The sequence below is a fragment of the Pongo pygmaeus genome, chromosome 19 (assembly GCF_028885625.2).
Source record: "Pongo pygmaeus isolate AG05252 chromosome 19, NHGRI_mPonPyg2-v2.0_pri, whole genome shotgun sequence".
Lineage (NCBI taxonomy): Eukaryota > Metazoa > Chordata > Mammalia > Primates > Hominidae > Pongo > Pongo pygmaeus.
The window spans coordinates 56,327,237-56,342,012 of NC_072392.2; the positions used below are offsets into that span (position 1 = coordinate 56,327,237).

At 43.9% G+C, this 14,776-nt stretch overlaps 3 protein-coding genes across 8 annotated transcripts in view; 2 read left to right on the forward strand and 1 right to left on the reverse strand.

The window, feature by feature from the left end:
• Nucleotides 1-3,047, forward strand: part of LOC129017043 (gametogenetin-binding protein 2-like) — a 33,949-nt gene extending 30,902 nt beyond the window's left edge. The window contains exon 6 of the mRNA XM_054457081.2: nucleotides 2,008-3,047. Within this exon, the coding sequence (XP_054313056.1) occupies nucleotides 2,008-2,233 (226 nt within the window). The 3' untranslated portion in view covers nucleotides 2,234-3,047. The remainder of the gene's footprint in view (nucleotides 1-2,007) is intronic.
• The window catches only part of LOC129017038 (unconventional myosin-XIX-like), a 109,058-nt gene extending 102,286 nt beyond the window's left edge, over nucleotides 1-6,772 (reverse strand). For all 3 annotated transcript variants that reach the window (XM_063655590.1, XM_054457057.2, XM_054457058.2), the window contains exon 1: nucleotides 4,910-6,772. The gene's annotated coding sequence lies outside the window, so the exon portion shown is untranslated. The remainder of the gene's footprint in view (nucleotides 1-4,909) is intronic.
• The window catches only part of LOC129017041 (TBC1 domain family member 3G-like), an 89,211-nt gene continuing 76,506 nt past the window's right edge, over nucleotides 2,072-14,776 (forward strand). For all 4 annotated transcript variants that reach the window (XM_054457072.2, XM_054457079.2, XM_063655603.1 and 1 more), the window contains exons 1-2: nucleotides 2,072-2,211; nucleotides 3,270-3,444. In XM_054457072.2, the coding sequence (XP_054313047.2) occupies nucleotides 3,344-3,444 (101 nt within the window). In that variant the 5' untranslated portion in view covers nucleotides 2,072-2,211; nucleotides 3,270-3,343. The remainder of the gene's footprint in view (nucleotides 2,212-3,269; nucleotides 3,445-14,776) is intronic.

Here is a 14,776-nt window from a genome sequence, read left to right on the forward strand (position 1 = left end):
CGGAGTAGCTGGGATTACAGGCATGCGCCACCACGCCTGGCTAATTTTTGTATTTTACTAGAGACGAGGTTTCTCCATGTTGGTCAGGCTGGTCTCAAACTCCCAACCTCAGGTGATCTGCCGGCCTCAGCCTCCCAAAGTGCTGGGATTACAGGCGTGAGCAACCATGCCTGGCCAGCTGAAAGGTTTTTAAGCTGAGACACAGATAATCAGATTTGTGCTAGAAAAATTATTTTGGTGTAAGAGATGCATCAATGCTAGGAAGAGTGGAAACAGGAAAGTCAGTTAAGAAGCTTTAAAAAAGAAAAAAAAAACAGTGGGCTGGGTGCGGTAGCTCAAGCCTGTAATCTCAGCACTTTGGGAGGCCAAGGTGAGTGGATCACCTGAGGTCAAGAGTTCAAGACCAGCCTGGCCAACTTGGCGACACCCTGTCTCTACTAAAAAATACAAAAAATTTGCTGGGTATAGTGGTGGGCACCTGTAATCCCAGCGACTCAGGAGACTGAGGCAGGAGAATCGCTTGAACCCAGGAGGCAGAGGTTACAGTGAGCCGCGATGGCGCCGCTGCACTCCAGCCTGGGCAACAAAGAGAGACTCTGCCTCAAAAAAAAAAAAAAAAAAAAAAATATATATATATATATATATACACACATATACATATATATGTGTATATATACATATATATATGTGTGTCTGTATATATATATATATATAGCATAGGAAACTTAAACCATGCCAGAGGGAATTGAAAATAGGGACCTACAGGAGAAACAAGAAAGAGTGAATACTAGTTGGCTCTACTCAATAGGAAGACCCAGGGAGAAGTTGGAATTAACTCAGATTTCCAGCCTGGGTGACTCTGAATGGCTCTGAATGGCAGTGTTCTTAACAGGGATTGAGAAGGAACATAAGAATAGAACAGCATTACCCTTGGACAGTGAATTTAAGGTGTTGCCTATTGGACATCTGTCATGTCTTGTCACTTTTCGATATGGGTCTGGCCCTCAGGCAATAGCAGAGATTTGAATGGAGCTGTAGAGTCACAAGTCATCTTTATAGCCATGTTAGTTGAAGCCATACGCATAGATGAGCTCATTTGGGAGATGAATTTAAATCAAAGAGTTCAAAATTTCCTTGTTTCACTTAACTAATCTTCTTAGCCAGTTACTCTTATTGTGAGCGTGGCTTTTCCACCTGACCAAGTTCTTCTTGTTCCAGGAATTCAAAGATAAAGAAACCAGGCTCTATTATTTCTTTCTGATTGATTGATATTTGGTTTCTAAAAGAAATTTTCTTCCTTCCCTACATTCACAAACTCTTCTATTCTTTTGCCACATTATATACACTTAAGTTTAAACCAGTTTCCGTGTATGTTTTTTTGTATATTATGTTTGTTATTGAGAAATAGGCATTTTTGGGAAGACAGAATTTGGCATTTTGGAAATAATCAGAGAATTAAAAAATACATGCACCACTTTCCCATTCTTCTCCCCACCCCAACCCCTACCCCTATCCTCAAATGCTTAGCTAGTGAAATATTAAAATGTTGTAATAGAAATTGGAGTCAAGGTTTCCTGGCTGAAGAGACCATCTATTTTCAGAGGCTGGAAGGAGAAAGAACAAACCAATCAAGAGTCATTGGTTTGTTGCCTCTATTGTTTTATTTCTGACCTGTGCAAATAGCTTTTGAAGTGGAGATATGCTAGTTCTTGGTAACTAATACTTTTCTGGGCATGCATTTTATGAAATAATAGGTATGTATCTGCCTCATTCTTTTAGGCTATGTGTTTCTCTAGTTTAAAAATAATTTGTCAATGAAGGTCTATCTGTATTTATGCAATCCCTAAATTTGTATTTACCTTACATGCGTATGTTTTAAATGTGTGTATGGAGGCTTTTTTTGGATGCTGTAGATGGGAGAGAGTGCCATCATCTAGTACACTGTTATATGCCACAAGAAATAATTGCACAGCCAGTTCTTAATTTTGAGGTTTTTCTTTTCAACAGGTTTTGCACTGATTGCAAAAATAAAGTCCTCCGAGCATACAATATCCTTATTGGTGAACTTGACTGCAGCAAAGAAAAGGGCTACTGTGCTGCACTTTATGAAGGCTTGCGGTGCTGTCCACATGAACGACACATACATGTTTGCTGTGAAACAGACTTCATTGCACATCTTTTGGGTCGTGCTGAGCCAGAGTTCACAGGAGGGTATGAGTATGTAATTTGCTAGAATGGGCTATCTAGCGCTTTGCTTCATTTTATTACTGAAAGTTTATTTTCATCACCTTCTGTCTCAGTACATATGATATATGTATAAATTAAAGTATGCCTGTAAAGATTTTGCTTCTCTTTAAAGTATGCATTTCTTAATTGACTGAAAATAGGGAAAAACTGTTCTCTGGTGTTTGGTTCAGTCCTCTGCTAGTTCTTGCTTGAAGGGAGGCAGGCTTTTTTAGCTTTCATTGTTACAGACTATCATTTTCATTTGAAAATGATTAGAAGGGATTTTTCTCCCTCTATCCATGCATTATCGTGTGTAAATTTTATTCACAATAATGGTTTTTGCATAAGTCAGATCTTTGCAGTAGGGGATTAAGAAATGCCTTCTTGAATGTAATTCATGAACTGTGTATATTATATTATTATTACTGCATAGAAACCTAAAGTATTATCTCTGGCTTTGTTGTAAAAATAAAATCAGATGATGATGTTAATAGAATAAATCAAATTCATTTCCTTTTGTATTTAGGGTATCAACCCTCATTTGGGTGCCTATTTTCTACTAGAATACAAAGGGCTTTTTTATTGCCAAAGTTCTGTGAACACTTGTAAAGACTGGCCTGGTGGAGGACTCTTGCCCGTGATGAATCACTTTGGCATTGCCTTTCTCCATTCCTCCTCAAAACAAAAAACCTAATGAAGGAAAAAATGTTTTGCTATAATTGGAAAGTAAAAGGAACTGTTGTGTCTCCTGTGAGCTGGACACTTATATGTGATTGCTTTGTGCCCTAAAACCCATCTTTTTAGAGCCAGTTCCTGAATTACTTTATTTTTAGCAATACAAGGACTAAATTCTACTTGCATGTGTATTTCTCATTGGTTGTAGACATGCATGCTTGTATAGCAACATATACGTTGAGTGTAAATGTATAACTGTCTTGTTACTAGGTAAGCACATTGTGTTTAAAACCTGAACTTGCAGCTGTGTTATCCATCTTTTACTGTTTCAGTTAAAGGTATTAGTGTGTGATTATTCCCTTTTATAGGCGAAGAGAAAGGCATGCAAAGACAATAGACATAGCCCAAGAAAAAGTTCTGACCTGCTTGGGAATTCATCTTTATGAAAGACTGCATCGAATCTGGCAAAAACTACGGGCAGAAGAGCAGACATGGCAGATGCTTTTCTATCTTGGTGTTGATGCTTTACGCAAGAGTTTTGAGGTAAGAACAGTGGGCTGTTCCAGTATGTAAGATTGCTTAGTCATGTTATTGGACTGAATCTTAATGTAAGCCACCAGTGCCTAAAAGGACTCTCCATCACTGATAGAGCTTCATGGCTTTGGCTGGATATTGTTACATGGCTTTGGGTCTGGCCCCCAGGTAAAAAGGGGCCAGACGCAGTGGCCCACAGCTGCTCAAGTCTCTGGAGTCTCAAGTCCCAAGCAGGGGTGGGCATCTTCCCAAGGACTTGAGTACAGTGGGACCTAGACAGAGAATCCTGTTGTCCCCAAATGCCATGAAATGGGGGCACACCTGCCCCAGCAGGTTGAATGGTTTCCACCTGCCAAGGGTGAAGGGCCCATGATGCGCTATTCCAGGGATGTGGAGGCAGACTGGGCTCAGCGACCAGAGGTCTCTGTACACTCGGCCTCCTGGGATGCTCAGGGCCACAGAGATGCCCCGTTTCCTACAGGGAACAAGATCTCTCCTGACTGCTCGGTTCTACTCCGCTCATCACTTTGGCTACCGCGGCCCTTCAGTCTGAACAGTGAATCCACTTTAGGAATAACGCCTGTTGAGCAGGAGGGTGTTCGGCTTGGGGATGAAAAAGATCTATTGTACTCATGGAAACCACGTCTCTTGCAGAGGGACTGTGGAGTCCACCATTCTGAGCTGTCCCTAGAGGAGGAGGCTTCATTTTCCTGGGTCACTGAGGAAGAACAGTGGGTCCTTGGTCCTGGAGAACACCTGGGTGGACTGTCCCTCCTGGGAATACTCAGGGCAAAAGGAGGGCGAGGCCTCGAGAGGACCACACAGAGCAAGAAATACCTGGGGAGAACCCTAGTGCCTGGACCACTTTGAACAGAAGGGAAGATAGTCTCCCCTCAGCCAGCCCTCCAGGGCTCCTTCATTTTCCACAGCTGCCCAAGGGCAGCAGGCTCCCCCGGACAAGGGACCATGTGTGTTCACTGGGGCCCACAGCGACCATCAGGACCCAGCTTAGGGCACAGAGGTGTTCTGAGGACCGTCCTATTCACCCCACCCACAGTGGATCTATACCAGTGGCTCTGCCAGGACCAGGCTCTGCCCCATCGGGATCGGAAACCTGGGTAGATTTGGGATCTAGGGCAGGAAGGTCACAGGGTTCAGGCCTGAATTCCAGCACAGCACACGGCAGGGCTGAGAGCAAAACTCAGGGTCACGTCTGGATTCCCAGGCCGGTTACTGCCTCTCTGACCCCAGACGTCTCATCTGTCGAATGGGTACATTTGGGAACAGCACCCACTCTACGAAGCCACCATGAGGACGAAAGAGCCAATCGTCTACACGGGCAGTGTAGAACGGGCGCCTGGTGAGTGCTCAGGGATGACCCTCCTCGGTAGCTGCCCCACAGACGCCAACACCGCCCACACCGTAGCCACTGTCCCCAAGTCAACCTGGAGGGAAGAGAGCAGGTCACACTCACCTGATTCTGATGAATCAGCTGGCCTGGGTTATGCCTCTCAGGGAGAAAACCTTTGAGTCCACAGAGCTGCTCACAGATACCACTGCCTGTGTGTAACTGCTGTAGAACACTGAGGCAGGCCAGAGAGCGGATAGGTGCTAAGCACCAGTGACATTCTGAGGTCATGGCACGCATCACAATGGGGCCTTGCCCGGGTCAGCAGGGCCCATAGTCAGGGTCCTCCGCTGCCTGAGGCGTCAACATGCCTGCCTGCGATGTGTTTGTGCACGTGCGTGCACACGTGTATGTGGGTAAACACGTCTGTACACGTGTGTGTTGCTTCTCTGGCCAGGCCCGGCTGCCCCACTCATGTGTGCACCCAGTTCCTCATCACTGTCACCCCCGAGGCCCAGGGCCAGCATCAGAGCATCCATGGGTGCTCCCTAACTTCAGCACTCCCTGCCCAGGGTGGTCCTGGGATACACATAGGGGTGGAGGGAAGTGACTGCTGCTGTTGGATCTCAGAATACAAAAGCTAATACTATTACCTAATGGTCTTTTTAGTGTCTCTAATGGTATCACTTCTTCATTTCTGATATTTTAACTGGGTATTTCTCTCCATGACCCTTGGATATTCTAGCTAGAGGATCCTGTGGGGAAAGTGCCGGGCACACACTAGGGGCTCCCTCTTCTAGACATGTTATCTAAAACCTGGTTCAGCTGTCCTTCCACGCAGGGCCTAGGGGATGCCAAATTCCAGGGTCCAGAAAGAGTTTGGGATAAAATGAAATTTCAAGGGGACGGCTTTGACCTGGGCTGAGTCTGCCTTTGCCATCCAACTGGAGTCTCAAGTCCTGAGGCAGAAAGTCCAGATGCCCCAGTGCAGGGTCCTCCCGATCAACACCTGCTCCCCTGTACTCATTAGCAACCTCACCCACCCTACTCTCAAAGCACACTTGGCTCTCGTATCCAGGAGCTCTGCATCTGTAGATTCAGCAACAGCAGATGGAAAATATTCAGAAAATAAATTGGATGGTTATGTTTCTATGGAACATGTGCAGACTTTGTTCTTGTCATCATTCCCTAAAGAATACAGTATCACGACCATTCATGTAGCATCTGCATTGTATGACATATCATAAATAATCTAGTAATGGTCTAATGTCTACGGGAGGATGTGCATAGCTTATACGTAAATACTAGGCCATGTTATATCAGAGACTTGAGCATCCATGGATTTTGGCATTCCCAGTGACCCTAGAACTAATCCTCCATGGATACCAAGGGATGACTGTATATACTCACTCAAGAAGGCTTCTCATTGGAGGAAGGGCCGAGTTCAGGACAGACAGGGACGTCATCCCTGGACTACTGTCCATCCATCCATTCATCCATTGGCACCACCCTCTAGGACTGTCCCAACGACAGCCCTAGCAAGTGGAGACAAGAAAAAAGCCTGGCTCAAATGGTACAGCTTTGAGGTCTTGGAAGCTGTACCAAGACTGGTACTCATACTGGTGATGTTGCACCAGTATGAGAATAGTGGGTCAGTTTCCTCCAGGATCCAGAAAGCGTATGAGGCAGGCTCGGGGAGAGGAAAGGAGCACGGCCTCTCCAGCAGCCACACAGGCCTGCAGTAGGACGGGGCTGGGGCTGGGGCTGGGGCTGCGGCTGGCCCTGTTTATCACTTGGGCCTCATGAGGGGAAAAGAAAGAACAGGGGGCAGAGGAGGAGCATGGAGGCAGCTGGTTGCCTAAGGAGAAGGCGCCTCAGGGAGGGTTATTAGTTTGTTTTCACACTGCTATAAAGAAGGTTGCAGTGAGCCAAGGTCGTGCCACTGCACTGTAGTCTGGGTGAGAGCAAGACTCCATATCAAAAAAAAAAAAAAAATCTGATTATAACATCTGTGAATGGAATCATTTGTAGACTCTTGGCATTCAAGAATTTGATGTTAGCTTTCTCGACTATTTATGAACCGTAAAGGTTCATGATGCGGACGTTCTGTTGAGATGGAAACTTGAACGCTGTGTGCGGTGGAGGCGAGGTTGAGGACGTCGCTTGACGGATGAGTAAGCCTCACCCATCTGGACGGCACCATTTACACTTCAACTTCACTTTTAACTTCATATTTGCTGCTTGTTGTTATTTACATGGTAACTAGCATGAATGATTCACATACACACATACGTATTCTTTGTCTCTTTGTGAAATATTACACCAAGGAGAAAACACCATTATGAAGCTAGTGATAGTAAAATAGTCCCCAAACACAGTGCTCTTCAGTGCAAACGTGGGAAGTTTACAGAAGAAGCTCTCTGTCAGTGACAGCCGTAAACTTTGGAATATGCAAAGATCTTGAAGTATATCTGTCACTTATACCAGGGATTTTTGTACAGTAGAGAATTGAAATTTGAGCTTATGAGAGCTGGTAGCATTGGATTTTTTCACTTTTTGTCTATCAATCCATTCATGGGGTTTTTTTTTTTTTTTTTTTTTGAGATGGAGTCTGGCTCTGTTGCCCAGGCTGGAGTGCAGTGGCCCGATCTGGCTCACCGCAAGCTCCACCTCCCGGGTTCACGCCATTCTCCTGCCTCAGCCTCAGGAGTAGATGGGATTACAGGCGCCTGCCACCACGCCTTGATAATTTTTTGTATTTTTAGTAGAGACGGGGTTTCACCATGTTAGCCAGGATGGTCTCAATCTACTGACCCAGTGATCTGCCCGCCTGGGCCTCCCAAAGTGCTGGGATTACAGGTGTGAGCCACCGCGCCCGGCCACCACTCATGGGGTATTTTAAGATTTCATGTCAAAGCTCCGTTTGTCTCAGATGGTACAATTGTCTGCCGTGTTGAAATAGGTGGTAACGCAAATTAATATTACCCCGAAACAAGACTTTGTTTATTTTTTATTTTGAAAATTTTTTAAAATTATACTTTAAGTTCTGGGATACATGTGCAGAACGTGCAGGTTTGTTACATGGGTATACGTGTGCCATGGTGGTTTGCTGCACATATCGACCTGTCGTGTAGGTTTTAAGCCCCGCATGCATTAAGTATTTGTCCTAATGCTATCCCTCCCCTTGCCCGCCATCCCCTGACAGGCCCTGGTGTGTGATGTTCCCCTCCCTGTGCCCATGTGTTCTCATTGTTCAACTCCCACTTATGAGTGAGAACGTGTGGTGTTTGGTTTTCTGTTCCTGTGTTGGTTTGCTGAGATGATGGTTTCCAGCTTCATCCATGTCCCTGAAAATGACATGAACTCATTCTTTTTTCTGGCTCCATAGTATTCCATGGTGTATATGTGCCACATTTTCTTTATGCAGTCTATGCTTGATGGGCATTTGGGTTGGTTCCAAGTCTTTGCTATTGTAAATAGTGCCGCAATAAACATATGTGTGCATGTGTCTTTATAGTAGAATGATTTACAATCCTTTGGGTATATAGCCAGTAATGGGATTGCTGGGTCCAATGGTATTTCTGGTTCTAAAAGTCTTAAAATATCCTCTAAAGTAGATCTCAAAATACAACATACATGAGTCTGCAGGAGACCTGCTCACAGAAGGCATCTGTAATTTATAGGAAGATGATGCTGACACTAGCTTAACCATGCATTTAGCACACCTCAGTTACAGTGAAAATCCAATTTTGTGCAAAAAGTGGGAAATAAATGGAGGCGTGTTTGCTTTGCGAGACTTTATTTGATTTTTGTAAATAGAAAATGGTTTTATTACATGTAAAATATAATTTAAATTGGTCACTGTGAGGAATCGCCACACTGTCTTCCATAATGATGGAACTAATTTACACTCCCACCAACGGTGTAAAAGCGTGCCTGTAACTCCACATCCTTTCCAGCATCTGTTGTTTCCTGACTTTTTAATGATCACCATTCTAACTGGCATGAGATGGTATCTAATTGTGGTTTTGATTTGCATTTCTCTAATGAGCAGTGATGATGAGCTTTTTTTCATATGTTTGTTGGCCACATAAATATCTTCTTTTGAGAAGTGTCTGTTCATACCCTTCACCCTCTTTTTGATGGGGTTTTTTTTTTTTCTTATAAATTTGTTTAAATTCCTTGTAGATCCTGGATATTAGACCTTTCTCAGATGGATAGATTGCAAACATTTTCTCCCATTCTCTAGGTTGCCTGTTCACTCTGATGATATATTTTTGGGTTTTTTTTTGCTGTGCAGAAGCTCTTTAAGTGTTTATTTTAATAGTTAATTTTTTAATATTTGTGTAATAATGTCCAGTTTTACCAAGGATTTACATAGGAGCTTTTATGCAGAACTCATTGTTCTTCACTAAGAGCTTGTTAGTCCAGTAGTAAAATCAAATCCATCTTCAGTTGCTATGTGGCTTTGTTAAACAGTTAAACTTGAGTTGGAGATGCTCTGCCGTAGGGAGGAATTTTCGCTCCCCAGATGTGTTTGTATATAATATAATGTATTTTTCCCCTTTCCCCTGTGGAAACTTTGTGGAAAGATTATTTCAGTGTCAACCCTGATTGATATTTTAGTAATCGAACAAGTGTCTGTTACTCCTTCATTCATTCATTTATCAAGTGCTTAATGGGTGTCTTCTGGGTGCCAGACACTGCATTAGAACTCTGGGGAATCAAAGATGAATCACACTTAGTCTCTACCCCCTGGGAATTTATTCTGGTTAGAGAAATTGTAAACACATAATCATGATCCTATGGGATATTTTTAAAGTATGAAATGAGATAATGTGTGTGAAAAAGCTTTGTAAGCTTTACACATTTAAGATTTTTTTCTCCAGTGCATAGCATGATGCCTGACATATTTTAACTGCTCATTACACTCTTGAATGAACTGGTGAAGAGCCAAGAGTTATGAGAGCATAATACTAGAGTGTAGATGGATTAGTTCTGCCTGGATGGACAGGAGGGACGCAGAGGCTTCCAAGAATATAACTTTTGAACTGGACTTGGAAATATAAGTTGTTTATGTTAAGAATGGAGAAAGGAGGTTCTGGGGGGGCAGCTGTCAGTCGTTAAAGTGCCTGGATTTAGATGAACCGCATATCTACAGGCTTATGCAGTTTACAAGATGCTTTTGTTTACAGTATCTCTTTTGAGCCTTATGACAGGTCCATGAAGTGAGTTCATACAACCAAGAGAAGCTTTGACTAGATCCTGGGTTCTAGGGTGTAAGAGACAGCATCTGGCCAGTTTATTCTTTACAGTTTCACGAATGTTATGATTGCCAATGCTATTGTATTTCTATTATTATATTTGTGAAAGCATGGTTTTCTGAGTTACAAGTATATGAAAGACAGATGTATACATGTAATGAAATGTATAGTTTTCTTTTTTCTTTTTTTTTTTTTTGAGACAGAGTCTCGCTGGGTCCCAGGCTGGAGTGCAGTGGTGCGATCTCAGCTCACTGCAATCTCTGCCTCCGAGGTTCAAGCAACTTTCCTGCCTTAGCCTCACAAGGAGCTGGGATTACAGGCGCCTGCCACCATGCCTGGCTAATTTTTGTATTTTTAGTAGAGCGGGGGTTTCACCATGTTGGCCAGGCTGGCCTCGAACTCCTGACGTCATGATCTGCCCGCCTCGACTTCCCAAAGTGCTGGCATTATAGACGTGAGCCACCGCGCCCAGCCGTAGTTTTCTTCTGATTTCTGTAAAGCAGGTTAGCTTGTATTGATACATGAGGAGGGTTTTTCCAGAGGTTTCAGAAACAAGCTAGAAAATGCTTCCATATTTCATAGATTCTTTATGATTCAAGCAGTTTTTCAGGATTTTCAGTCCGATTAAACCATTTATCTAACAAACACTAAGTAGAAACTATGAGCTCTACATTCTCTTGTAAGCTTTCTTTTTCTGTTATAGTTGAGCAAATTTGTTGACATTATGATTTTTATATTTGTTTATTTATTTATTTTTGAGTCAGAGTCTCACTCTGTCGCCCAGGCTGGAGTGCAGTGGCACAATCTCAGCTCACTGCAAGCTCCGCCTCCCCAGTCCACGCCATTCTCCCGCCTCAGCCTCCCGAATAGCTGAGACTGCAGGCACCTGCCATCACGCCCGGCTAGTTTTTTAGTAGTTTTAGTAGAGACGGGGTTTTACCATGTTTGCCAGAATGGTCTTGATCTCCTGACCTCGTGATCCGCCTGCCTCGACCTCCCAACGTGCTGGGATTACAGGTGTGAGTCACCATGCCCAGCCCAGATGTAGCTCTTATGTTTAGGTCTTTGATCCATTTTGAGTCAATTTTTGCGTGTGGTGTAAGATTAGTGTCCACCTACATTCTTTTGCATGTAGATAATGCAGTTTTCCCAACATTGTTTGTTGAAGAGTCTCTTTCCCACTGAATGATCCTGGCACTTTTGTTGAAAATTACTTCACCATATAAGCAAGAGTTTATTTTTGAACTCTCTATTCTCTTTCAGTGCTCTGTTTTTATGCCAGTACAACACTGTGTTTTGTTTTTCTTTCTTTTTTTTTTTTTTTTCAGGTGGCTCACTGCAACCTGTGCCTCCTGGGTTCAAATTATTCTCCTGCCTCAGCCTCCCAAGTAGCTGGGATTACAGGCATGTGCCACCACGCCCGGCTAATTTTTGTATTTTTAGTAGAGACTGTGTTTCTTTATGTTGGTTAGGCTGGTCTCAAACTCCCGACCTCAGGTGATCCATCCGCCTCGGCCTCCCAAAGTGCTAGGATTACAGGCATAAGCCACCAAGTCTGGCAACACTGTTTTGATTGCTATAGCTTTGTAGTAAGTTTTGAAATCACGAAGTGTGATGTCTTCAAATTTCTTCTCTTTTTCAAGATTGTTTTGACTATTTGAAGTCCCTTGAGATTCTACATGAGTTTTAGAATGTATTTATTTTAATTTCTGCAAAAAAATTCTTGGGATTTTGACAGGGATTTTATTGAATGTGTAGATTGCTTTGGAGTAGTAACATCTTAGCAACATTAAGGTGTTGCAATCCAAGAACATGAAATGTCTTTCCATTTATTTATGTTGTCTTCAGTTTACTTCAGTAAAGTTTTGTGATTTTTCTGTGTACAAGTCCTGCATTTTCTTCATTGCTGACTTATATATACCTTTTTTTTTTTTTTCCTGAGATGGAGTTTCACTCTTGTTGCCCAGGCTGGAGTGCAATGGTGCGATCTTGGCTCACGGCAACCTCCACCTCCTAGGTTGGAGCAATTCTCCTGCCTCAGCTTCCTGAGTAGCTGGGATTACACGCATGCACCACCACGCCCGGCTAATTTTGTATTTTTAGTGGAGACCGGGTTTCACTATGTCGAACAAGCTGGTCTCGAACACTTGACCTCTTGATCTGCCTTCCTTGGCCTCCCAAAGTGCTGGGATTACAGGTGTGAGTCACCGTGCCTGGCCTTTTTTTTTTTTGAGCCATGGTCTTGCTCTGTCACCCAGGCTGGATTGCAGTGGCACAATCATGGTTTACCGCAGCCTAGACCTCCTGGGCTCAAACAATTCCCCCACCTCAGCCTGCCAAGTAACTGGGACCACACATGTGCACCATCACACCTGGCTAATTTTTTTATTATTTGTAGGGACGGGATTTTGTTATGTTGCCCAGCCTGGTCTCGACCTCATGGGCTCAAGAGACCCTTCTGTCATGGCCTCCCAAAGTGCTGGCATTATAGGCGTGAGCCACCATGCTTGGCTGTAGGTTATGTTTTTTAAATCCAGTTTGTCAATCTTTGTCTTTGTCTTTTTTTTTTTTTTTTGAGACGGAGTATCACTCTGTCACCCAGGGTGGAGTGCAGTGGTATGATCTCGGCTCACTGCAACCTCTGCCTAATGGGTTCAAACAATTTTCCTGCCTCAGCCTCCAGAGTAGCTATTACAGGCGCCCAGCACCATGCCTGCCTAAATTTTTTTTGTGTGTTTTTAGTAGAGATGGAGTTTCACCATGTTGGCCAGGCTGGTCTCCAACACCGAACCTCAAGTGATCTGCTCTCCTTGGCCTCCCGAAGTGCTCGGATTACGGTTGTGAGCCATTGCACCTGGCCAGTTTTTGTCTTTTATTTGCTGTTTTTAGGTATTTGCTGTTTTTAGGTATTTTATTTGTCATTTACATACTTACAGATGTTGTCAGAGTCCTTTTTTTTTTTTTTGAGACAAAGTTTTACTCTTGCCCAGGCTGGAGTGCAGTGGCTCAATCTTGGCCTACTGCAACCTCTGCCTCCCGGGTTCAAGCAGTTCTTGTGCCTCAGTCTCCCAAGTAGCTGGGATTACAGGCATGTGCCACCACACCCAGCTAATTTTTATATTTTTAGTAGAGATGGGGTTTCACCATGTTGGCCAGGCTGGTCTTGAACTCCTGGCCTTAGGTGATTCACCCACCTTGGCCTCCCAAAGTGCTAGAATAACAGGTCTGAGCCACCACGCCTTGTTTTAGTTTTAGTTTTTTGATTGTTCTTTTTCCTGCTTTTTTTTAAGTTACTTGAACATTTTTGGAATTACATTTCTCGTCGTATTTTTTTCTACCTCAATTCACTATGCCAAAACCATTTTTCTTTATTGTATTTTATATCGGTTTATTTTAGTTCATTGATACGATTTGGATATTTGTTCCGCTGAATTATTTTTTTCTTCTTTTTTGAGACAAAATTTCGTTCTTGTTGCCCAGGCTGAAGTGCAATGGCGTGATCTCAGCTCACTGCAACCTCCGCCTCCCAGGTTCGAGTGATTCTCCTGCCTCAGCCTCCTAAGTAGCTGGGATTACAGGCATGTGCCACCATGCCTGGCTAAGTTTGTATTTTTAGTAGAGACAGAGTTTGTCCATGTTGGTCAGGCTGTTCTGGAACTCTGGACCTGAGGTGATCCACGCACCTCGGCCTCCCAAAGTGATGGGATTACAGGCGTGAGCCACCATGCCTGGCCTAAAAATTGTGTTTGGGAGGCCAAGGTGGGTTAGTCACCTGGGGTCAGGGGTTCAAAACCAGCCTGGCCAACATGGCGAAAACCCGTCTCTACTAAAAATACAAAAATTAGCCAGGAGTGATGGCGGCACCTGTAATCCCAGCTGCTCAGGAGGCTGAGGCAGGAGAATCGCTTGAACTTGGGAGGTGGAGCTTGCGGTGAGCTGAGATCATGCCAGTGCACTCCAGCTTGGGCAACAGAGCGAGACTCCATCTCAAAAAACAAACAAAAAACAACAAACAAAAAATTTTTTTCAGTTAATTCTAATGTATCTGTGAGATATTAGAATTAAGATATCTTGATGTTTGCATTTGTTTATTGCCTTTTTCCATTCAATTTGAAATCTTCCCGATTCTTCGTATCTTTTTGGTATCACAAATAACTTTTGATTGAAACCTGGGCATTTTTGTGTTGTCATGAGACTATGCATCTTACTTAAACTACTGTTTTTTTTTGTTGTTTTTTTTTGAGACGGAGTCTCGCTCTGTCGCCCAGGCTGGAGTGCAGTGGCGAGATCTCAGCTCACCGCAAGCTCTGCCTCCCGGGTTCACGCCATTCTCCTGCCTCAGCCTCCCAAGCAGCTGGGACTAGAGGCGCCCGCCACCACGCCCGGCTAATTTTTGATTTTTAGTAGAGACAAGATTTCACCGTGTTAGCCAGGATGGTCTCTGTCTCCTGACCTTGTGATCCGCCCACCTCAGACTCCCAAAGTGCTGGGATCACAGGTGTGAGCCACCGCGCCCGGCCTGGTAAACAACTCTTTTAACTAGTGTTCTCTTACACTTATCTAACAGGGGTAGAGTGTTGGTGCCACCTTGTGAAGCCAGGTAGGGGATGAAGTTCAGGTTCTCTACCTTGTCTATGTTGACATTTGGGGCAAACTCCCTTTTAGATCTTTGCAGAGTTGGGAGTTGTGGCTCCCCACCTGATCTCTGTGGTGGATGTGGCCTCATTTG